At 49.7% G+C, this 25,917-nt stretch overlaps 1 protein-coding gene across 1 annotated transcript in view; it reads right to left on the bottom strand.

Moving 5' to 3' along the window:
- Window positions 1-234: 234 nt before the first annotated feature.
- LOC134675680 (zinc finger protein 260-like) overlaps window positions 235-25,917 on the bottom strand; it is a 34,209-nt gene continuing 8,526 nt past the window's right edge. Inside the window, exons 9-13 of the mRNA XM_063534007.1 lie at window positions 15,257-15,377; window positions 14,628-14,715; window positions 4,917-5,166; window positions 3,690-3,820; window positions 235-357 (exon numbers count right to left, since the gene is read on the bottom strand). Coding sequence (XP_063390077.1) covers window positions 267-357; window positions 3,690-3,820; window positions 4,917-5,166; window positions 14,628-14,715; window positions 15,257-15,377 — 681 coding nt within the window. The 3' untranslated portion in view covers window positions 235-266. The remainder of the gene's footprint in view (window positions 358-3,689; window positions 3,821-4,916; window positions 5,167-14,627; window positions 14,716-15,256; window positions 15,378-25,917) is intronic.

Consider the following 25,917-nt stretch of genomic DNA (forward strand, 5'->3'; position numbering starts at 1 on the left):
TCAGACTTACCTACATCTTACCTACCACAAAATGTATGGAGCTGTACAGCGCCATCTCGTTTACCTATCAAATTCGAAGCACGAAATCGTGTCAGATTTTACTCATCTTTCTCATTAAATGTATCTTTGGTGTCTAGTTTTGTTCAGTCAGCTGGTTATGTAGGAGGTATCGCCGTCAGACGGCGTGGCGTGTGGCGTGTGGCAGGTGACGTGCGGCGTGCGGCGTGCGGCGTGTGGCGTGTGGCGTGTGGCGTGTAGTGGTGGTGCTAGATGCAGGTGGTCTTGAGATGCATGGAGAGCAGCCCCTTGGCCACGAACCCGCGGCCGCACAGCGCGCACACGTACGGCCGCGCGCCGCTGCAAACAACACATACATTAAGCATATAGGCACTTTATCTTTATTGTTGTGTTTTGTTATACACTCGCGTGCAAAAGTATTGCATCACTTTGCATTTTTTCAACTGCACCCAATAATTTTGTAAGCCGGTTATTTTCGATTAATTATTTTAATGGGATCATGTCCCTTGAAGTTTTAGTTTTACGAAAAGTTAAAAAACATGGAAAACGGCCCAGTATTTTTGAAATTATCGGCATTTTCCCGATTTGTGAGCGGTTTCGCGTTATCACGCGCACGAGTTGCGCTACCCTTGACCCCTATAAAACTGGGGGTAGGGGAGGGGTTGTTATCAGTCACTTATCAAAAGTTGACCGGTACACATCTCCGCATATTTTCCCGTGAAGAAGACCTGTGAAAAATGGAAACCACTGAAGCTGAAGTCCGCCAAGTCGTCCAGCTCCTGCAAGAGGGGCGTAGCCAACGTTCAGTAGCTGTCACGCTGAATTGAACTCAATCTACAGTTTGCAGAGTTTACCAGAGGTTCCAACGGACTGGATCCTTTACTTCAAGACCAAGAAGCGGCCGCAAAAAGTGTACATCAGAGAGGGACGACCGCTTCATTGTCACAACATCTCTCCGATCGACACCTGACAAGCGTTGCCATCCAGCAGCGTCTGCGTGAGATACGAGGAGTGGCTGCCAGTGAGTGGACAATAAGAAGAAGACAAGAAAGCGAACTTGACACCCAGGAGGCCTGCAACGGGGCCCAGATTGCTGGCACGACACCGTACAGCCCGAAGAGAGTTTGCAGAAAATCATATGGACTGGACCATTGAGCAATGGACCCCAGTTCTCTTCTCGGACGAGTGCAGAATATGTTTGAATGGATGTGACCGAAGAGGAAGAGCCTACAGAAGGCCAGAAGAACGGTTCGCCCGCTGTTGCTTCTCCGAAAGGGTCGCCTATGGCGGTGGATCCGTGATGTTCTGGGGCGGCGTTTCCTACGACGCGCGAACAGAGCTGGTTTTCGTTCCTGGCGGGGGCCGTGGCGGTGGATTGACCGCTGCAATAGTTATTTGTTTTACAAGGGGGCAAAGTTGTTGTTTAACCGCTCGTGCTAATATTGATACCCGAGCAAGCGAAAGATTCCAAAATTGAACCACGAGCGTAGCGAGTGGTTCGAAAAATGGAATCTTGAGCGTTGCGAGGGTTTCAAAGCACAAGGGTTAAACAAAATTTGCCCCCGAGTGAAACACAAAATTTTTCACCACACCAACCCGAAGCAAATATGTAAAATATCAAACAAAATCAAATCCAAATGAATGTTAATAAATATTTATCATCCAAAATCATCATTTAAAAGTCAATTCTACCAGCAAACATAAGAAAACAACTCAAAATTTGCATTTGATTACTTTGCCTCACATGTGGATAAAATGCAATTTTGCTATTCGTTTTTGAAGTGCAAAGTAATTCTTTCCGAGCTGGTGTGGTGAAAAATACATTACTGACATCCTGGAGGAACATGTTGTTCCTTATGCCGGTATTTTTGATGAGGGGTTCATCCTAATGCAGGATAATGCCCCGTGTCATACCGCTAGGGTAACCGCAGCCTACCTTCTCGAAGTGGGCATCGACACCATGGACTGGCCAGCGATGAGCTCGGACCTTAACCCCATTGAACACGTGTGGGACTACCTGAAAAGGAGGATTCGGAAGCGGAATCCTGCCCCGGCCAATGTTGAGGAGCTGAAGGGAGCCTTGCTGGAGGAGTGGGACGCTATTCCACAAGATTTCATTAGAAAATTAATTAGGTCTATGAAAAACCGCTTGATTTGTGTGAGGAGGGCTAGGGGTGGCAACACCAGGTATTACTTAATTTAATAATAATAATTTATTTTGTATTAAATAAATGACTTTTATTCTTAACTTTCCTAAATTTATTTCTCGACCATTATGTCGCTACTTTCAGTTTCTGATTTTTTTTAGTCTTCAGATTTGAAATTTCATTAAATTTCCCAATTTTCTAATGCGTTAGATTATTTATAAGCTTTCAGTTGATACCAAAATTTTCAGAATCGGCTCTAGAATTACAAAGACGAAACGGACGAAAAAATGCAAAGTGATGCAATACTTTTGCACGCGAGTGTATTGTTACTAACCATGATATGGATAATATGTCTGAATCAATTTCAATTTGCGCGTCTGTTCTTCAACTCACGGAAGTGAGTGAGGGAAAAAAACAACGGGTTGCACTCCGGGAGTGCTGGCAGAAGTGAAAACTCAATGACATTATAACAGTTTTTCGATCAGGTCACGTATCCGTCTTACGTCTTACAAATCTTACGGTCACGTGACCTGTCGCTGTCGCGAGTTGACTTTTTCCCCATCATAAAAAGTGCACAGCGCCGCTAAAGAAGTTTTCACTTCAAAAACTTCTGCCTAATTTCGTACGTGTAACATACGTGTAGCTAGTGTGATGAAAACGATTAATTAGGGTGCAGCCGAGCGTGAAGCGTGGTGTTACCTGTGCTACCGCTCGTTAAGCGTGGTGTTACCTGTGGTATCGCTCGTGTATGACGAGCGTGGACCGCTGGCTGAACGCCTTCCCGCAGTGGCTGCACACGTGGGGCTTCTCCCCGGAGTGCACGCGCTCGTGTAGAGCGTGGTGTTACCTGTGGTATCGTTCATGTATGACGAGGTAGAGCGTGGTGTTACCTGTGGTATCGTTCATGTATGACGAGGTAGAGCGTGGTGTTACCTGTGGTATCGTTCATGTATGACGAGGTAGAGCGTGGTGTTACCTGTATTATCGTTCATGTATGACGAGGTATAGAGCGTGGTGTTACCTGTGGTATCGTTCATGTATGACGAGGTAGAGCGTGGTGTTACCTGTGGTATCGTTCATGTATGACGAGGTAGAGCGTGGTGTTACCTGTGGTATCGTTCATGTATGACGAGGTAGAGCGTGGTGTTACCTGTGGTATCGTTCATGTATGACGAGCGTGGAGCGTGGTGTTACCTGTGGTATCGTTCATGACGAGGTAGAGCGTGGTGTTACCTTTGGTATCGCTCGTGTATGACGAGCGTGGAGCGCTGGCTGAACGCCTTCCCGCAGTGGCTGCACACGTGGGGCTTCTCCCTGGAGTGCACGCGCTCGTGTAGAGCGTGGTGTTACCTGTGGTATCGTTCATGTATGACGAGGTAGAGCGTGGTGTTACCTGTGGTATCGTTCATGTATGACGAGGTAGAGCGTGGTGTTACCTGTAGTATCGTTCATGTATGACGAGGTATAGAGCGTGGTGTTACCTGTGGTATCGTTCATGTATGACGAGGTAGAGCGTGGTGTTACCTGTGGTATCGTTCGTGTATGACGAGCGTGGAGCGCTGGCTGAACGCCTTCCCGCAGTGGCTGCACACGTGGGGCTTCTCCCCGGAGTGCACGCGCTCGTGTAGAGTCAAGTTGCATTTCTTCACGAATCCCTGGAACGAGCAATCATGTATTTTGTAAAACGCCAGTGTTTGGTTTTGTAGAATGAGATTTCATTCATTCGCATTCTAGATTTTTTGTTCGTTGTTGAAAATTTATAAAAAAGATTCCGTCACTGTTCATAATTCATGCAGAGAGTTGAAATGGGGTGTTCTTTTTATAATTAGGTTTTTATAGGTAAGTTTACTTTTGAGAAAGCGAGGGGAGGCCTTTGCCCAGCAGTGGGACACTCCAGGCTATAAAAAAAAGTTTACTTTTATGTTATTATAAATTATTTATAGTTTTAGTTTATTTAATAACTTAATTTGTACTTATCTTATTTAGAGAATTGTTATATATGGTTAAAGTTGTTCGTTATGTATGTTTTATACATATTGTTTACAAGCAGTACGTATTCTAAGATAAAACTTCAAATGCTCTCTTGACAGTAACTCCTTCTCCCGCACTAGAACGTACCAAGTTTCGGCCTTCGCTATGCGCAAGTAAATGTCTTCGTAAAGAAATCGACACGCGGACTTTCATACATAGTACTTAGTTAAAATTCGCCCAAAACTAGTGTCTACGTCAAAAACTAGTGTCTACGTCAAATCATGGGATCAGTGGTCAAGCGGACCGCAGGCTCCCCCATGAGCCGTGGCAAAATGTCGGGTAAAGCCGTATTTACATTTGTCTGTCGTGTTGTGTTGTGATGCATCAGAACGGTATCGGTTTCATATATTTAATATGGTTGCATTCACATTTCTTTGATGCCGTGTGTTGTGACGGCTCGTGTTGTGTCGCATCACAAGCGATGCCGGTCCGCGTCAGGAGGGGTGAGGTGCGGGGGGCGGTGCAGCGACACAGCGCATCAGATTAGTACACGCGCCAGTGTTGTGTTGTGACGCGTCAGAGCCGCATCAAGTATGGACGAGGAGTGTGAACTCTCCGAGAGCCAAGAAGGAACTGATAAAAAATGAGCCATAATGCGTCATACACGTCATATAGATGTGAAGAGTATGCCATCACGATAGAGAGCATCACAACACAACACGATAGACAAATGTAAATGCCGGGTCACGCGAGGAGGAAGAGGAAGCGGTTGAAACCGACCTTGCCACAGGTCCCGCACACGTTCGGCTTGTACCCGGCGTGTATGCGCAGGTGGAACTTGAGGTGCTCCCGGGAGGAGAGCGCCTTCCCGCACACGGAGCAGAGGAAGTTCCGCTCGCCGCTGTGCGCGCGCAGGTGCCTCCGCAGCGAGTTGAGGTGCGCGAACTCGCGCGCGCACGTGGCGCAGCGCAGCGCCAGCGCGCGCGCCGCCGCCTCGGGGTGCGCGCGGGTGCGGTGCGCCAGCAGGTACCTGCAGTGTATACGTATATATATATATAACTCGCGCGCGCACGTGGCGCAGCGCAGCGCCAGCGCGCGCGCCGCCGCCTCGGGGTGCGCGCGGGTGCGGTGCGCCAGCAGGTACCTGCAGTATATACGTATATATATATATAACTCGCGCGCGCACGTGGCGCAGCGCAGCGCCAGCGCGCGCGCCGCCGCCTCGGGGTGCGCGCGGGTGCGGTGCGCCAGCAGGTACCTGCAGTGTATACGTATATATATATATAACTCGCGCGCGCACGTGGCGCAGCGCAGCGCCAGCGCGCGCGCCGCCGCCTCGGGGTGCGCGCGGGTGCGGTGCGCCAGCAGGTACCTGCAGTGTATACGTATATATATATATAACTCGCGCGCGCACGTGGCGCAGCGCAGCGCCAGCGCGCGCGCCGCCGCCTCGGGGTGCGCGCGGGTGCGGTGCGCCAGCAGGTACCTGCAGTGTATACGTATATATATATATAACTCGCGCGCGCACGTGGCGCAGCGCAGCGCCAGCGCGCGCGCCGCCGCCTCGGGGTGCGCGCGGGTGCGGTGCGCCAGCAGGTACCTGCAGTGTATACGTATATATATATATAACTCGCGCGCGCACGTGGCGCAGCGCAGCGCCAGCGCGCGCGCCGCCGCCTCGGGGTGCGCGCGGGTGCGGTGCGCCAGCAGGTACCTGCAGTGTATACGTATATATATATATAACTCGCGCGCGCACGTGGCGCAGCGCAGCGCCAGCGCGCGCGCCGCCGCCTCGGGGTGCGCGCGGGTGCGGTGCGCCAGCAGGTACCTGCAGTGTATACGTATATATATATATAACTCGCGCGCGCACGTGGCGCAGCGCAGCGCCAGCGCGCGCGCCGCCGCCTCGGGGTGCGCGCGGGTGCGGTGCGCCAGCAGGTACCTGCAGTGTATACGTATATATATATATAACTCGCGCGCGCACGTGGCGCAGCGCAGCGCCAGCGCGCGCGCCGCCGCCTCGGGGTGCGCGCGGGTGCGGTGCGCCAGCAGGTACCTGCAGTGTATACGTATATATATATATAACTCGCGCGCGCACGTGGCGCAGCGCAGCGCCAGCGCGCGCGCCGCCGCCTCGGGGTGCGCGCGGGTGCGGTGCGCCAGCAGGTACCTGCAGTGTATACGTATATATATATATAACTCGCGCGCGCACGTGGCGCAGCGCAGCGCCAGCGCGCGCGCCGCCGCCTCGGGGTGCGCGCGGGTGCGGTGCGCCAGCAGGTACCTGCAGTGTATACGTATATATATATATAACTCGCGCGCGCACGTGGCGCAGCGCAGCGCCAGCGCGCGCGCCGCCGCCTCGGGGTGCGCGCGGGTGCGGTGCGCCAGCAGGTACCTGCAGTGTATACGTATATATATATATAACTCGCGCGCGCACGTGGCGCAGCGCAGCGCCAGCGCGCGCGCCGCCGCCTCGGGGTGCGCGCGGGTGCGGTGCGCCAGCAGGTACCTGCAGTGTATACGTATATATATATATAACTCGCGCGCGCACGTGGCGCAGCGCAGCGCCAGCGCGCGCGCCGCCGCCTCGGGGTGCGCGCGGGTGCGGTGCGCCAGCAGGTACCTGCAGTGTATACGTATATATATATATAACTCGCGCGCGCACGTGGCGCAGCGCAGCGCCAGCGCGCGCGCCGCCGCCTCGGGGTGCGCGCGGGTGCGGTGCGCCAGCAGGTACCTGCAGTGTATACGTATATATATATATAACTCGCGCGCGCACGTGGCGCAGCGCAGCGCCAGCGCGCGCGCCGCCGCCTCGGGGTGCGCGCGGGTGCGGTGCGCCAGCAGGTACCTGCAGTGTATACGTATATATATATATAACTCGCGCGCGCACGTGGCGCAGCGCAGCGCCAGCGCGCGCGCCGCCGCCTCGGGGTGCGCGCGGGTGCGGTGCGCCAGCAGGTACCTGCAGTGTATACGTATATATATATATAACTCGCGCGCGCACGTGGCGCAGCGCAGCGCCAGCGCGCGCGCCGCCGCCTCGGGGTGCGCGCGGGTGCGGTGCGCCAGCAGGTACCTGCAGTGTATACGTATATATATATATAACTCGCGCGCGCACGTGGCGCAGCGCAGCGCCAGCGCGCGCGCCGCCGCCTCGGGGTGCGCGCGGGTGCGGTGCGCCAGCAGGTACCTGCAGTGTATACGTATATATATATATAACTCGCGCGCGCACGTGGCGCAGCGCAGCGCCAGCGCGCGCGCCGCCGCCTCGGGGTGCGCGCGGGTGCGGTGCGCCAGCAGGTACCTGCAGTGTATACGTATATATATATATAACTCGCGCGCGCACGTGGCGCAGCGCAGCGCCAGCGCGCGCGCCGCCGCCTCGGGGTGCGCGCGGGTGCGGTGCGCCAGCAGGTACCTGCAGTGTATACGTATATATATATATAACTCGCGCGCGCACGTGGCGCAGCGCAGCGCCAGCGCGCGCGCCGCCGCCTCGGGGTGCGCGCGGGTGCGGTGCGCCAGCAGGTACCTGCAGTGTATACGTATATATATATATAACTCGCGCGCGCACGTGGCGCAGCGCAGCGCCAGCGCGCGCGCCGCCGCCTCGGGGTGCGCGCGGGTGCGGTGCGCCAGCAGGTACCTGCAGTGTATACGTATATATATATATAACTCGCGCGCGCACGTGGCGCAGCGCAGCGCCAGCGCGCGCGCCGCCGCCTCGGGGTGCGCGCGGGTGCGGTGCGCCAGCAGGTACCTGCAGTGTATACGTATATATATATATAACTCGCGCGCGCACGTGGCGCAGCGCAGCGCCAGCGCGCGCGCCGCCGCCTCGGGGTGCGCGCGGGTGCGGTGCGCCAGCAGGTACCTGCAGTGTATACGTATATATATATATAACTCGCGCGCGCACGTGGCGCAGCGCAGCGCCAGCGCGCGCGCCGCCGCCTCGGGGTGCGCGCGGGTGCGGTGCGCCAGCAGGTACCTGCAGTGTATACGTATATATATATATAACTCGCGCGCGCACGTGGCGCAGCGCAGCGCCAGCGCGCGCGCCGCCGCCTCGGGGTGCGCGCGGGTGCGGTGCGCCAGCAGGTACCTGCAGTGTATACGTATATATATATATATAACTCGCGCGCGCACGTGGCGCAGCGCAGCGCCAGCGCGCGCGCCGCCGCCTCGGGGTGCGCGCGGGTGCGGTGCGCCAGCAGGTACCTGCAGTGTATACGTATATATATATATAACTCGCGCGCGCACGTGGCGCAGCGCAGCGCCAGCGCGCGCGCCGCCGCCTCGGGGTGCGCGCGGGTGCGGTGCGCCAGCAGGTACCTGCAGTGTATACGTATATATATATATAACTCGCGCGCGCACGTGGCGCAGCGCAGCGCCAGCGCGCGCGCCGCCGCCTCGGGGTGCGCGCGGGTGCGGTGCGCCAGCAGGTACCTGCAGTGTATACGTATATATATATATAACTCGCGCGCGCACGTGGCGCAGCGCAGCGCCAGCGCGCGCGCCGCCGCCTCGGGGTGCGCGCGGGTGCGGTGCGCCAGCAGGTACCTGCAGTGTATACGTATATATATATATAACTCGCGCGCGCACGTGGCGCAGCGCAGCGCCAGCGCGCGCGCCGCCGCCTCGGGGTGCGCGCGGGTGCGGTGCGCCAGCAGGTACCTGCAGTGTATACGTATATATATATATAACTCGCGCGCGCACGTGGCGCAGCGCAGCGCCAGCGCGCGCGCCGCCGCCTCGGGGTGCGCGCGGGTGCGGTGCGCCAGCAGGTACCTGCAGTGTATACGTATATATATATATAACTCGCGCGCGCACGTGGCGCAGCGCAGCGCCAGCGCGCGCGCCGCCGCCTCGGGGTGCGCGCGGGTGCGGTGCGCCAGCAGGTACCTGCAGTGTATACGTATATATATATATAACTCGCGCGCGCACGTGGCGCAGCGCAGCGCCAGCGCGCGCGCCGCCGCCTCGGGGTGCGCGCGGGTGCGGTGCGCCAGCAGGTACCTGCAGTGTATACGTATATATATATATAACTCGCGCGCGCACGTGGCGCAGCGCAGCGCCAGCGCGCGCGCCGCCGCCTCGGGGTGCGCGCGGGTGCGGTGCGCCAGCAGGTACCTGCAGTGTATACGTATATATATATATAACTCGCGCGCGCACGTGGCGCAGCGCAGCGCCAGCGCGCGCGCCGCCGCCTCGGGGTGCGCGCGGGTGCGGTGCGCCAGCAGGTACCTGCAGTGTATACGTATATATATATATAACTCGCGCGCGCACGTGGCGCAGCGCAGCGCCAGCGCGCGCGCCGCCGCCTCGGGGTGCGCGCGGGTGCGGTGCGCCAGCAGGTACCTGCAGTGTATACGTATATATATATATAACTCGCGCGCGCACGTGGCGCAGCGCAGCGCCAGCGCGCGCGCCGCCGCCTCGGGGTGCGCGCGGGTGCGGTGCGCCAGCAGGTACCTGCAGTGTATACGTATATATATATATAACTCGCGCGCGCACGTGGCGCAGCGCAGCGCCAGCGCGCGCGCCGCCGCCTCGGGGTGCGCGCGGGTGCGGTGCGCCAGCAGGTACCTGCAGTGTATACGTATATATATATATAACTCGCGCGCGCACGTGGCGCAGCGCAGCGCCAGCGCGCGCGCCGCCGCCTCGGGGTGCGCGCGGGTGCGGTGCGCCAGCAGGTACCTGCAGTGTATACGTATATATATATATAACTCGCGCGCGCACGTGGCGCAGCGCAGCGCCAGCGCGCGCGCCGCCGCCTCGGGGTGCGCGCGGGTGCGGTGCGCCAGCAGGTACCTGCAGTGTATACGTATATATATATATAACTCGCGCGCGCACGTGGCGCAGCGCAGCGCCAGCGCGCGCGCCGCCGCCTCGGGGTGCGCGCGGGTGCGGTGCGCCAGCAGGTACCTGCAGTGTATACGTATATATATATATAACTCGCGCGCGCACGTGGCGCAGCGCAGCGCCAGCGCGCGCGCCGCCGCCTCGGGGTGCGCGCGGGTGCGGTGCGCCAGCAGGTACCTGCAGTGTATACGTATATATATATATAACTCGCGCGCGCACGTGGCGCAGCGCAGCGCCAGCGCGCGCGCCGCCGCCTCGGGGTGCGCGCGGGTGCGGTGCGCCAGCAGGTACCTGCAGTGTATACGTATATATATATATAACTCGCGCGCGCACGTGGCGCAGCGCAGCGCCAGCGCGCGCGCCGCCGCCTCGGGGTGCGCGCGGGTGCGGTGCGCCAGCAGGTACCTGCAGTGTATACGTATATATATATATAACTCGCGCGCGCACGTGGCGCAGCGCAGCGCCAGCGCGCGCGCCGCCGCCTCGGGGTGCGCGCGGGTGCGGTGCGCCAGCAGGTACCTGCAGTGTATACGTATATATATATATAACTCGCGCGCGCACGTGGCGCAGCGCAGCGCCAGCGCGCGCGCCGCCGCCTCGGGGTGCGCGCGGGTGCGGTGCGCCAGCAGGTACCTGCAGTGTATACGTATATATATATATAACTCGCGCGCGCACGTGGCGCAGCGCAGCGCCAGCGCGCGCGCCGCCGCCTCGGGGTGCGCGCGGGTGCGGTGCGCCAGCAGGTACCTGCAGTGTATACGTATATATATATATAACTCGCGCGCGCACGTGGCGCAGCGCAGCGCCAGCGCGCGCGCCGCCGCCTCGGGGTGCGCGCGGGTGCGGTGCGCCAGCAGGTACCTGCAGTGTATACGTATATATATATATAACTCGCGCGCGCACGTGGCGCAGCGCAGCGCCAGCGCGCGCGCCGCCGCCTCGGGGTGCGCGCGGGTGCGGTGCGCCAGCAGGTACCTGCAGTGTATACGTATATATATATATAACTCGCGCGCGCACGTGGCGCAGCGCAGCGCCAGCGCGCGCGCCGCCGCCTCGGGGTGCGCGCGGGTGCGGTGCGCCAGCAGGTACCTGCAGTGTATACGTATATATATATATAACTCGCGCGCGCACGTGGCGCAGCGCAGCGCCAGCGCGCGCGCCGCCGCCTCGGGGTGCGCGCGGGTGCGGTGCGCCAGCAGGTACCTGCAGTGTATACGTATATATATATATAACTCGCGCGCGCACGTGGCGCAGCGCAGCGCCAGCGCGCGCGCCGCCGCCTCGGGGTGCGCGCGGGTGCGGTGCGCCAGCAGGTACCTGCAGTGTATACGTATATATATATATAACTCGCGCGCGCACGTGGCGCAGCGCAGCGCCAGCGCGCGCGCCGCCGCCTCGGGGTGCGCGCGGGTGCGGTGCGCCAGCAGGTACCTGCAGTGTATACGTATATATATATATAACTCGCGCGCGCACGTGGCGCAGCGCAGCGCCAGCGCGCGCGCCGCCGCCTCGGGGTGCGCGCGGGTGCGGTGCGCCAGCAGGTACCTGCAGTGTATACGTATATATATATATAACTCGCGCGCGCACGTGGCGCAGCGCAGCGCCAGCGCGCGCGCCGCCGCCTCGGGGTGCGCGCGGGTGCGGTGCGCCAGCAGGTACCTGCAGTGTATACGTATATATATATATAACTCGCGCGCGCACGTGGCGCAGCGCAGCGCCAGCGCGCGCGCCGCCGCCTCGGGGTGCGCGCGGGTGCGGTGCGCCAGCAGGTACCTGCAGTGTATACGTATATATATATATAACTCGCGCGCGCACGTGGCGCAGCGCAGCGCCAGCGCGCGCGCCGCCGCCTCGGGGTGCGCGCGGGTGCGGTGCGCCAGCAGGTACCTGCAGTGTATACGTATATATATATATAACTCGCGCGCGCACGTGGCGCAGCGCAGCGCCAGCGCGCGCGCCGCCGCCTCGGGGTGCGCGCGGGTGCGGTGCGCCAGCAGGTACCTGCAGTGTATACGTATATATATATATAACTCGCGCGCGCACGTGGCGCAGCGCAGCGCCAGCGCGCGCGCCGCCGCCTCGGGGTGCGCGCGGGTGCGGTGCGCCAGCAGGTACCTGCAGTGTATACGTATATATATATATAACTCGCGCGCGCACGTGGCGCAGCGCAGCGCCAGCGCGCGCGCCGCCGCCTCGGGGTGCGCGCGGGTGCGGTGCGCCAGCAGGTACCTGCAGTGTATACGTATATATATATATAACTCGCGCGCGCACGTGGCGCAGCGCAGCGCCAGCGCGCGCGCCGCCGCCTCGGGGTGCGCGCGGGTGCGGTGCGCCAGCAGGTACCTGCAGTGTATACGTATATATATATATAACTCGCGCGCGCACGTGGCGCAGCGCAGCGCCAGCGCGCGCGCCGCCGCCTCGGGGTGCGCGCGGGTGCGGTGCGCCAGCAGGTACCTGCAGTGTATACGTATATATATATATAACTCGCGCGCGCACGTGGCGCAGCGCAGCGCCAGCGCGCGCGCCGCCGCCTCGGGGTGCGCGCGGGTGCGGTGCGCCAGCAGGTACCTGCAGTGTATACGTATATATATATATAACTCGCGCGCGCACGTGGCGCAGCGCAGCGCCAGCGCGCGCGCCGCCGCCTCGGGGTGCGCGCGGGTGCGGTGCGCCAGCAGGTACCTGCAGTGTATACGTATATATATATATAACTCGCGCGCGCACGTGGCGCAGCGCAGCGCCAGCGCGCGCGCCGCCGCCTCGGGGTGCGCGCGGGTGCGGTGCGCCAGCAGGTACCTGCAGTGTATACGTATATATATATATAACTCGCGCGCGCACGTGGCGCAGCGCAGCGCCAGCGCGCGCGCCGCCGCCTCGGGGTGCGCGCGGGTGCGGTGCGCCAGCAGGTACCTGCAGTGTATACGTATATATATATATAACTCGCGCGCGCACGTGGCGCAGCGCAGCGCCAGCGCGCGCGCCGCCGCCTCGGGGTGCGCGCGGGTGCGGTGCGCCAGCAGGTACCTGCAGTGTATACGTATATATATATATAACTCGCGCGCGCACGTGGCGCAGCGCAGCGCCAGCGCGCGCGCCGCCGCCTCGGGGTGCGCGCGGGTGCGGTGCGCCAGCAGGTACCTGCAGTGTATACGTATATATATATATAACTCGCGCGCGCACGTGGCGCAGCGCAGCGCCAGCGCGCGCGCCGCCGCCTCGGGGTGCGCGCGGGTGCGGTGCGCCAGCAGGTACCTGCAGTGTATACGTATATATATATATAACTCGCGCGCGCACGTGGCGCAGCGCAGCGCCAGCGCGCGCGCCGCCGCCTCGGGGTGCGCGCGGGTGCGGTGCGCCAGCAGGTACCTGCAGTGTATACGTATATATATATATAACTCGCGCGCGCACGTGGCGCAGCGCAGCGCCAGCGCGCGCGCCGCCGCCTCGGGGTGCGCGCGGGTGCGGTGCGCCAGCAGGTACCTGCAGTGTATACGTATATATATATATAACTCGCGCGCGCACGTGGCGCAGCGCAGCGCCAGCGCGCGCGCCGCCGCCTCGGGGTGCGCGCGGGTGCGGTGCGCCAGCAGGTACCTGCAGTGTATACGTATATATATATATAACTCGCGCGCGCACGTGGCGCAGCGCAGCGCCAGCGCGCGCGCCGCCGCCTCGGGGTGCGCGCGGGTGCGGTGCGCCAGCAGGTACCTGCAGTGTATACGTATATATATATATAACTCGCGCGCGCACGTGGCGCAGCGCAGCGCCAGCGCGCGCGCCGCCGCCTCGGGGTGCGCGCGGGTGCGGTGCGCCAGCAGGTACCTGCACGTACACAATATAAACTTATGCATCATTTATTTAGGGCCAGTTGCGACAGCCACATTTGACAGACTGATCGACGTCAGCCGGCGCGCCCCGACGCGCCCCTATGAAACTTTCCATACATACAAATTTAGCCAACTGTTTAACGATACGAACGGTTTGGTGCGACCGACTCTTTATTACACAAACGGGTCTACCGCGATATAATTTCATTGTTTTTTTTAAATATAATTTTCCATGTTTGTACAAAACGCGAAGTGTTATTATGAATCATTTTTTCACTTGTCCCACGACACTGTCCGCCTCCCTCTTTCTAAACTAAATTTAACACATTTTTTTTAAACACGCGCAAAAACTAAACCGTTATCAAATGCTCTAAATATGTATGCACAGACATATAGTTCGTAGCTTTGTAAGAAAACCCGGCGGCTAATCCCATTGTCTATTATTAATTAAAACCACACGTACTACTTACCTGCAAAAAAGGGTCATACTTATTGTATCTGGCACCTGAGCGCGGGCTAGTCCAACGCTCAAAAAACCAGTGTAGGTGCGCGCTCCGATAAAGCCCCTTTGTTACGCATCGCGACGACACATTTTAGACTGGTTCTGTAGCGTTCGACTCACCGGCACTCAGTAACCGAAGTACGCAAGAGCAGTTTTACTTAAAAATAGACAATAGGATTAGCTCGGGCTCTATTAAAAACCTACGAACTATACCTCAACTTTAGAAATGAATCAAATTATTATTGTGTTTTTAACTCTCCCTACAATATACAGGTATATAAATTGTACCTCATATAAACGAAGCCTTCAGGACACAGGTCGCACACGAAGCGCTTGCCCGGCGTAGCGACCTCCGCCTCGCCCTTGTGCGTCAGTCCTGAAATCACACAAACATCGAATTACCCTCAGTTACCCCGTTTTTTTTATAATCAGAAATTATATAACCTCAAAAACAATGCCACTTTTCTAAAATGCTCGGGTTCCTATAATATCTAACAATGCTGCACAGTGTTTAATATGTATATATCACTATAATTGAGTGCACTCATGGTATAATAATATACTCCGCCTGGTACTCTCTTCCCGTCTTTTCTAGGTCACCTGACTGACACAAGCCTACGTCATCGTGCGACAGCGCTATGTGATAATATGCGATAGCGCTATATATAGCGGCCATGTTATTGTGACGTAGGCTTGTGTCACTCCGGGAAGAGAAGACCATGTTTTATTAGACTATGAGTGCACTGTTACTCAAATTTTATTTTGGACGAAAAGTTAGCACTACTTTTGAAGTTATAAAAATTCTAGGTTAATCTTGGCATTTACTGAGCTACTGCTTTCGAGTTTATGGCAGTTATAGATACTGCAAGAACTTGGTGTTGCCATATAATAAAGAAGTAAAGATTGTGAAGTGTTACCATGTTTCAGTATCTGGTGATGATCGCGGAAGGTCTTCTCACATCTTGCACAGCGATAAGGTCGGCGGTCTCTCTCCCAGTGCCGCAGCCAGTGTGCCGCCCAAGCGTCCGCCTCCATTATCTAATTAGGTGTAAATGAAATGAAAGAAATTTGTGTTAAATCTAGATTTATGTATCTATAGCACTGAAGCTTAGTAGTATTGGACATAGTACTAGGGAATATGGAATAAATATGTATTGAATTTACTCGATAAGTACTAACAAGAAATATAAATAAATATCCTATTCAATTTTTCATATAGTGCTTATAGGTCAGGAAATGAATGCTCAAAAAACGTTGTAGAGGGAAATGCTAGGAGCACAATTTTTGACTCCGTAACTTCGTTTGGACTAGTTAGGAGGTGAATATATCAAAAGTCCCCGGCTGTAGCCCCGGTGCTGCGGGGAGAGGGGGGTAAGAAGGTCGAATTTTTCGGTTTTTCATTGATATCTTGGAAACTTTGTGTCTTAGCGACATGACTACTAAGACAAACCGAAAGCTGATAAAATTACATCAAACATCAAACATCAACATTTATTCAGCAAATAGGCCACAAGGGCACTTTTACACGTCAACATTGAATTTACATAAAAGCAAAAATAATAACATCAACAATTTTATAAAATAAAACTAACAATTCAATCTAACGTATTACAATTACAAAGAGATGTATATGGTCTCTTAATGTCGAATTACATACAAAATACAGATAAAAAAACACACACAAAAAAAATCTATAATATTTAGAGGTGTAAATGTCTCTAGGTGTCAGAACTATAAGATTATATAGTTTATCAAGTTATCCTTAGAGATGTATAAGGTCTCCAAGAGTCAATATCCTGTATAATTAATACATTCATTAAAAGAAAAGAAACATACGAGAACAGAATGAGGCGTCTCACTGTAATTAATTAATAAAAGTTACTAAGTATAATAGCTCGTGTTAGCTTAACAGACCAGTCTCCACAAACAGCACCCGTTCACGAGTATGACGCGTATCTCAGCCATCGCCTCCCTCAACCTTCATTCGGGAAAGTGGCGACCCGATCAACAACGCCACCGTAAGCAAAGACTTTTAAGCGAGCATGACATGTTCAAGCTACCGGCCTATATTAATATTAAAATAGTAATAACATGTAGCTGTAAGACACGGCATTTTGTGCTCATATGTTACATAAAAAGACAGTAATATAGCTTCACATAATTACTAGCCTAAGTTGACTTAGAGATGTAAAGGTCTCTAAGTGTCAGAAACATTAAAAATATAGGTAAGTATGTACAATCAAAAATTAAAATCAAATAAATAAATATGTACTTAGAGATGTATAAGGTCTCCAAGTGTCCAAAACTAAAATTAAATTAAACAATATAATCAAGCGAGAACATCATTGTCTCATGTGTCAATTCTACTGGACACTAGCATATTTAATTCACAATGTAAAAAAAAAAACAATATTTAATTCTTATTATACTAATGAAATCAAGCTACCGGCTTAAAAGCATCTCTATCGTTTATAAAATCATTTACAGTGTAGTACGCCTTACGTAACAAGGAGTGCTTAATGTGCGACTTAAATTTATGAAGTGGTAAATTCACTACATCAGTGGGGACTTTGTTATAAAAACGTGTACAGTTCCCGACGAAAGACGTACTAACCTTACGGAGGCGGTGGGCGGGCACAGCAAGTTTATGTTTGTTTCTAGTGTTATAGTTATGGATATCACTGTTAACCTTGAATTCGTGGATGTTTTTCCGAACATACATAATATTCTCTAGTATGTATTGAGATGCAACGGTAAGAATGTTAACTTCTTTGAATTTCTCTCTTAGGGATATTCGAGCGCCCAGTCCATAGATGGAAAGTACAGCTCGTTTTTGCAGCACAAATATTGTCTGAATATCTGCCGCTTTTCCCCACAACAGAATTCCATAAGACATAACACTATGGAAGTAACTAAAGTATACCAGCCTGGCCGTCTCTACGTTTGTCAGTTGTTTGATTCTCCTCACTGCATAGGCTGCTGAACTAAGTTTTCCGGCTAGAGTGCCTATATGTGCATGCCATTGCAGTTTGGAGTCTAGAGTGACTCCCAGGAAAACAGTTCGGTCCTCAAATTCCAGCGTATCACCTTTTATTTTAATCTTGCTGTTATTTACCTGCTTGACGTTAGGTAGCGTAAACTTGATGCATTTGGTTTTCTTGGCGTTCAAAAGCAAATTGTTTGCCGTAAACCAGTTTACAATGGTAGATAGCGCGTCATTAATGCTCTCGAAGCTATTTTCCTTTCTGTCCACTTTAAATATAAGGGAAGTGTCATCTGCAAATAACACTATATCATGTCTATCTTGCACAACTTTTGGTAAGTCATTAATGTATACCAAAAACAGGAAGGGACCAAGAATTGAACCTTGAGGCACTCCGAGGGCTACCGGGGACCCCGCCGATTGAGTTCCATTAATAACTACTCGCTGAGTTCTATCCGAAAGGTACGATGAGACCAGGTCAAGGGCACTAGCTTTTATCCCATAGCGGCTTAATTTTCTCTTTAAATTTTCGTGATCAACGCAATCAAATGCCTTTGACAGATCACAGAAAATTCCAACAGCATCTTGAGCTTTTTCCCAAGCATCAAAGATGTGTTTTAGAAGTACCGCACCGGCGTCAGTAGTTGATCGACCTTTGGTGAAACCAAATTGATTGCTGTCAAGCAGTTTGTTTCTGTTGAAATGTGACAATAGTTGATTCAGAATAAGTTTCTCGAACACTTTGCTTAATGCCGGTAGTATTGAAATCGGTCTAAAGTTCGTGGGATCTGTTCTCGTTCCTGATTTAAACAGAGGGATAATTTTGCTATGTTTCATAATATCTGGAAAAATTCCAGCATCAATGCATCTGTTGAAAATCTCAGCTAAGTATGGTGTAATTGACTCAATGATGGAATCTAATACTTTGACAGACAGGCCCCAAAGATCTTCTGTTTTCTTTAAATTTAAAGACCTAAAAGGCTTAAGAACTATATTCGATGAGACATACGAAAATTTGAAGATTTCTGTACATTCTGCCACATTTGTCTTCAAAATTTCTTCAGCGACGTCTGGCGATGAATTAAGGGATCTTGTTGTTTCTACCGGGATATTCGAGAAAAACCGCTCAAAATGATCTGCCACTTCACGGTCGGAACTTACTAAAGTGTCAGCAATTCGTAGGTTGTAGTGCGGATCCTTCAGTTTACGTTTTCCAGTTTCATTACTGATAACTTGCCATACAGTTTTGACTTTATCGCTGGAATTTAGGGGGTGTGTGTGTGTCGCTAGTGCAAGTCAGACGTCAGTAAGATGTGTCTACGCAAAATAAATATGAAATCGTGGTTAAAATGACAATTCCGATCTCTAAATACTTTAATAAATCAGTATAACGATCAATGTGTCTAATGGTGCTATAAACAATAAAAATAACGTGTAATATACGTGAAAAATCGACAAAAACTTACAAGTGTTAAACGTTATAATTCTTTAAAGTGAACCCACACATGTAAACAACAAGTGCTTACGCAAAGTTCGGTAGTGCTTCGTTATAACTCGGCAGCCAATTAGCAATCAGAACGTTAACAGTAAGAACTGCAAACTAGTGATGGCTTATTTCGCGCCGGCGAGCCTCGTATGAATGGTCTAATGGATACAGCGTGCGCTTGCTAAGCAGAGTGTCGGAGTTCAAATCCTGCATGAAGATTTTTTTGCTTTTTATTTTTTTTTGCTTTCTTCTTTTTATTTTATTATTATTTTGACGATACGCGAAACATCTGGCAAAACGGAAAATGGCGCCATTATGTGCGAAGTGCAAAAAGAGCGTACCAAGTCAAACATTTCTAAAATGTTTTGAATGTAAAAAAATATTCGATTTAAAATGTGCAAGAAGATCCTCAAACCTCTTCAATTTAATGACAAAGGAAAGGAAAAAATTATGGGTATGCTTACCATGTCGATCCAGCTCTACTACGCCGAAACAAACATGTGATAAAAATCCCACTAGCGCTTCACCGGCCGCTATCGCTAGCACCGCATCCGTGCTGAAAGAAATTCAAACCAATACCTCTACAAGTACAGAACATTGCTCCGAGTCTGAAGACAGTGAAGACCCACAGAATAATGCTCCTCAGACACCGAAAGCATCCTTGGACGAGGCCCGCGAAGTTCAGATATCGGAAAACGACTCTCATGAATTACATATAGATACTATTCGTTCGGAGCTTAATATATTGATAAGTGACTCTCCCAAACCTCAAATTGATAACGTTCTAAGTAGCAGACCACATTATCCTTCCAACAATATTAATTCAAAGCAAATATATACCGAAAATAAACAAAGTACTCCCTCAGAGTCTTCAGAGGAACAATATTTAAACACATCGCCCGGACCGGATGCATGTTACCACAGCTCCATAAATGAAAAAAATTGCTCCGAGTCCGAAGACGTTCAAAATGCTGTCCCTCAGATACCAGAACCATCATCCTTGGGAAATAATAACCCTGAATTCGAGACATCAAGAAGAGATTCTCCTGAAATCGATAACATAACCAGGAGAAAACCAATTATGACAAAATATGTTTCAACAGAAAATCTGTCAAACACAGGAATTAATGAAGGCTCTTGGAAATATGATAGCTTGTCGTCTCCAAACAGCTTACCGAATTTCTCTGTACTTGAGACCACAGAAACGCAGCAAATGAAATTTGCGGTGGATGCATTATCTGTCCAACTTTTAAGTGCTCATGACGAAATATCCAGATTAAACCAAGAAGTCTGCGAATTAAAAAAAGTTATAGAGATATGCCAAAAAAAGATACAATCCTATAAAAAAATTCTAGGTAACACAACTGCTAGCAAAAGTGGATTGGTATCTAACAGAAAATCAAAAAGAGGCAAAAATAGAGACCAGCAAAACTCCTCAAATGTCCAATTCACGCCGAGATCAGAACGTTTTCACGTAAGTAGCACTCCGGTACAATCTACTTCACCTACCGGCTGTAATATAGCCCCTGGAAATAGCCTTCATCCAGATGGCATTAAGGACCAAACGATTCGAAAACAAGCAGCAAAGAACTCACTGGGAAAATTAGACTCCGTTTCCAATATGAATCAGCCGTCTTCTACCGACCATGCGAAACAACAAAACAGCTCAAAAAGTATACTCCAGTCAAGTTACACGAACGATCAAATGAATCGCACGTCGGAGAAGAAATCTTCCTCAAATATAATTAATAATAAACTGCAAAAAGTAGTTATTTTGAGTACTAATAATAAAAACAAAATATATCAAATCTCACGTAAAATTCTCCCAGATAATTTACAGATCTGTCATTACATTATGGCAAATGCTGATATTAAGGGAATGTTGCGGAACATTCAGATAAAAACAAAAACTCTAACCCCTGATGATTACTGCGTTATACTTATGGGACAAGATGATTTTGAATCTACAAAAGACTACCATAATCTTATCCATTACATACGTGAAATACTTCAACCGTTGCAACACACCAACTTCATCATCTGTTCACCAACGTATAAGTGCAATAACAGAAGCAACCTATACAATGGACGTATTGAACATTTTAACAATCTACTATATCTGGACATCGAAACACATCAGCATGCATTTCTTATTGACTCAAATCAAAACCTAACATATGACCAGAACATGTTCAACATGAAAACGGGAGAGTTAAAAAACCAAGGTATTAGGCAAATTATGAAAGACATTCACAAAGCTATTGAACACATCAGAAGTTTCATCGAAAACGAACACAGAGTTACAAATGACCCTGAATGCCTATATGAAACAGAAACAGCCTCTGGCATACCCGAGACAAACAATGTATGTGATGTGGAATCGCCGAAAGTAGACACGGGAAACCTATTTTCACAAAAAGTAATCCCTGACGTCGCTTTTTTAGACCCAACTCTCCAAGGTCATCCATCGTTACAGACTCTAAGTTAAATATTTTCTATCAGAATGTTTGTGGGATTTCTAATAAAAAATATGAGTTGGAACTTTACCTACAAAATCTCTCTAATGTGCAACACTATATTTGTATAACTGAGCATTTTCTGAACGCAACATCTGCACCTCTTTTTAGTTTGGCGGAACATAAACTTGCCACATTTAACGTTAGGTCTAAAAAAATTAGGGGTGGCTCTCTTATTTTGAGCCATGGAAATAGGAAATTTGAGGAACTTTCCGTTTGTAAAGAGTGGTACAAAGTTGAATGCTTTGAAGTTTGTGGTATCACCGATAAGGAAACAAATGTAAACATAATATGTTTGTATCGTACTCCAAATGTTGCAAACTTGGACATATTTTTTAAACAACTCGAACTGCTTTTTCAGCACTTCTTTAACAAGAAATGTGTAATATGTGGTGACTTTAACATTAACTTGTTAAAGGAGGATAATAGGACTGAAGAATTCTTGTCATTGCTCACATCCTACAACTTCAAATGTCTCATTAAATCAGTTACCTTTAAAAGAAATAACTCAGAGTCCTGTCTGGATAACATTATTACAAATGTCCCTGAAAATGATATAATTGATCCTTTGGTCGATCATAACGGCCTAGCTGACGGCCATGCAGCCCTTCTTGTTGCTGTAAACGGAGGAGACAAAACAAATAAGGTGGCAAAGAAATATATTTGGAAGGAGGTAAGAAAATTCAGTCACTCAGAGAATATGGAATTTAGACAAAGAATATTGACTGAAAATTGGACACTCCTTGGTGTGAATACATTTATTGCAAAGTTCAACTTAATATTTGAAGAATGTTTTAAAAAGAAAAAGAAAAGAGTAGACATATCAAAAGGGAATCATATTAAGTGGATCACCAAAGGGATTAAGGTTTCAAGCTGCATGAAACGCGTCTTGATGGCTGGTAAAAAATGTGGCTCTGAAACAATAGGACACTACACAAAGAATTACCTAAATATTTATAGGCGGGTAATCAGGCATGCCAGGAAATTGGCGGTTCAGACTCAAATAAAAAAAGCAGAGAACTCATCAAAACAGATTTGGAAAGTGGTAAACAGACACCGCAATAAAAGTAGCGTTAGATCAGCTGAAAATATGCAAATAAAAAATGAAGATCCAAATGGGCAATCCTCAATTGTTAACGACCCCGGCGCTATTTGTACAATGTTCCTTGAGCAATTCTGTCAAGAAAGTGATTCAGGTTACACCGGTAACCTTGCTCTGTCAATACTTCGTTCACATGTTAAAAGAGTAGAACATGACATGGTGTTTGAGCAAGTGAACTCACAGGAAATTAGCGTGATGGTTAAGAAACTAAAATCCAAGACATCGAGCGGGTATGATGATATCCCAATCACGATTATCAAAGATAATATTGATATCCTAGCGGGTCCACTAGCATATCTTTTTAATCAGTGCATTGATAATTTTGTTTTTCCAGACCAGTTCAAGATAGCAAAAATTTTTCCTGTGCATAAAAAGGGTTCGAAAACTGATAAGAAAAACTATAGGCCCATCTCACTTTTACCTACACTATCCAAGCTGCTTGAAAGAGTTATGAAAGACAGGCTCACCAGGCATCTGTATCTGAATAAAATCATAAATGAGAGACAGTTCGGGTATCAGAAGTGTAGAGGCACAAACGACGCTATTAGTACTCTCGTTGCGGATGTAGTTAGCCAACTTAACGACAAAAAAAAAGTGGCAGGAGTTTTGCTGGATCTTAGCTCCGCTTTTGATATGGTCAGCCACAACATACTGCTATCGAAACTGGAGCACTATGGAGTCAGAGGCAACTCGCTGGCCCTTTTTCACGCGTATTTAACAAATAGAAAGCTCTTTGTAGAGATACGGTGGACCCAAGACCAACACGAAAAAGCCTACAGATCACGCATTGCTGACGCATACAGAGGGGTTCCACAGGGCTCTATATTAGGCCCTACTTTCTTCATTGTTTTTACCAATGATCTAATTAAGTACATTGAAAATAATGTCCCCGACACCTCCTTAGTTGTTTTTGCAGATGATACGAATGCAGTTATATCAGGAAGCAATATATCAGAATTAAACGTGAAGGTGAATTATGCTCTGGGAACTTTCACGAGGTGGTTCCAGGCTAATAATTTGAAACTAAATGCCAAAAAGACCAATGTCATGTTATTTAGAACCACAGCCAAAAATAAAGATTCATTGCAGATTTCCCTTGCGGGTGATACAATAGAGCAGGTTGAGGCTGCCAAATTTTTAGGGGTGTATATTGATTCCTATTTAAACTGGAAGCCAGAATTATCCGCTGTGATAAACGCAGTAAACTGCGCATGCTATGCCCTCAGAAGTCTTAGGGATGAGTTGCGTCAGACTCAACTTAAAATGGTTTACCATGCACTGATCGAATCCAAATTGCGTTACAGTATCCAACTTTGGGGAAACAGTTACAAATATAATGTGCAGGCTGCTCTCATTGCGCAGAAAAGAGCTATTAGAATAATGGCAAGGGTACCACAGGAGACTCCATGTAAACCTTATTTTTTAGAATTCAGAATCTTAACTGTTCCCAGCCTATACATATTGATTGTTCTCGCGGACTTGGTTAAAAATCTGCACTTGATTGAAACCACAGAACAGAGGGATAGACGTATAGCTTCTAGACGTAAAGATTTACCTCAGACCATGAGTGCCAAGCTTAAAGTAGTCAAGCACGCGGCTGGTTACCAGGCTATTGGACTATTTAATAAGTTACCTGTTGAGTTAAAGTCACACACGAATAGCCTCATTTTCAGAAACAAGTTGAAGTCTTTCTTGCTAGAGAAGTGCTACTATTCCATAGAGGAATTTGAGAATGAACGAATTTTTGACATATAAAATTAAATTACAATGCAGTATTATTAATGGCTAAACTTACAATTTGACATCCTATGTTTATAATTCAATCCTAATAGGGTATTTGACTGTATTTAAAATAAATTATTTTACACCATGCATGAAATAAAGCACAAGAAGATTAATAGAGTAGATAGCAGTTACTTTTAGATACAATTTCTATTTTTAAACCCGTATAAGACTGTAAAGAGTGGGTAATTTTGATTGTGACGTCACGTGCTAGTGTTTCATATAAGTAATTTCCATAGTAGCAAAATTGATTTGACGGTTCGAGGGAAACTGATCTGACTAGTGGTCAAATACCCTATTCCCATTCCCATTTTATTAATTTTGTGTGTTTTTATGTTTTAATTTTAATATTAGCTGCATGTTTGTTTGTTGTTGTTGTTCTTGTAGTTTTAAGTTATTTATAACATAATTCAAACACAATGTAAAATTGTTTTATGAATAAATGAATAAGAATAAGAATCTTTTTCGACAAATAATCGGCTTTAGCGGCGACACACAACATTTTAAAAGATTTAGAATAATTTTTGACGTACTCCAGAAATTCCGGTCTTTTATCAGTTGCCTTTAAATCATATAAGTCGTAGAGCCGGCGTCTTTTCTCGTGAATATCCGGTGTAGCCCAGTCGCTAAATTTAGTCTTAGCCTTGCCTTGCACCTTTTTCTGAATGAAACAGGCATCAAATTCCTTTTTAATACAATTAAACAACTCGGAACTCAAACAGTCAGGGTTTTCCTGGGTACATGAAAGACAACATAATTGTTTAGTAATATTACGATTGAATAAACCTAGGCGACTTTCGGAAATCGGCCTACACAAAGTGTCTTGAGGAATTTCTTCAGTTTTCCCGCTGAAAGAAGCTTTTAGTCCACAGTGGTCAGAACTTAGGTTGTTAATAACAGATTTACTAATCGCGTCATTATTACTAAAGATGTTATCTATACATGTAGCACTGGTTGCTGTGACTCGAGTGGGTTCACAAAATAAATTGACTAAATTGAAGGATTTAAAAGTATTTAGTAACCTTCCACATAATGGCGAATTTTCTAGCAAATTAATATTGAAATCACCACATACAATTATATTTTTGTGACTTCCAAAAACACTACTAAGTACTTCATCTATGACCGATTCGAATAAGTTATAGTCTGCCGATGGGGGCCTGTACACGCATATAATTATAAATTGTTCCAATTCAACACAAGAAAGTTCTATAAGGCGTTCCACAGACATGTCAACAATGTCTTTACGCTCCTTACTTTTTAAATTATGTTTTACCATTATCAATGACCCGCCGCGATTGCAAGATCTCCTAAAAAATGAACTTACTATACTATGATTATTGAAATTAAACATAAATTCATGACCTTTAAGCCAGTGCTCAGTTATACAGAGAATGTCAATATTCGAGTACTGTATAAACAAATCAATTTCGTGTTCCTTACAGGTAAATCCTTGGATATTTTGATGAACTAAGTTCAATAAATTGGTTTTACCAAACATACTAGCATCACAGTGATCAATATGAACGGAGCCGGCTGGTGCACACGTTGTCGTAGCGATTAGTTTAAATTCAAATCACCAGGCGGCTCCATCTCAAACCCTACGCTACCAAGGCGCAAAATACTACGCGACTTAAGGTTATTAGACGCCGTGCTAGCCACGACGGGGTCTTCAATATTATATGCTAACAGGTTAGCACACTCTACAA

This window comes from Cydia fagiglandana, chromosome 22 (genome assembly GCF_963556715.1).
Source record: "Cydia fagiglandana chromosome 22, ilCydFagi1.1, whole genome shotgun sequence".
Taxonomy (NCBI): domain Eukaryota; kingdom Metazoa; phylum Arthropoda; class Insecta; order Lepidoptera; family Tortricidae; genus Cydia; species Cydia fagiglandana.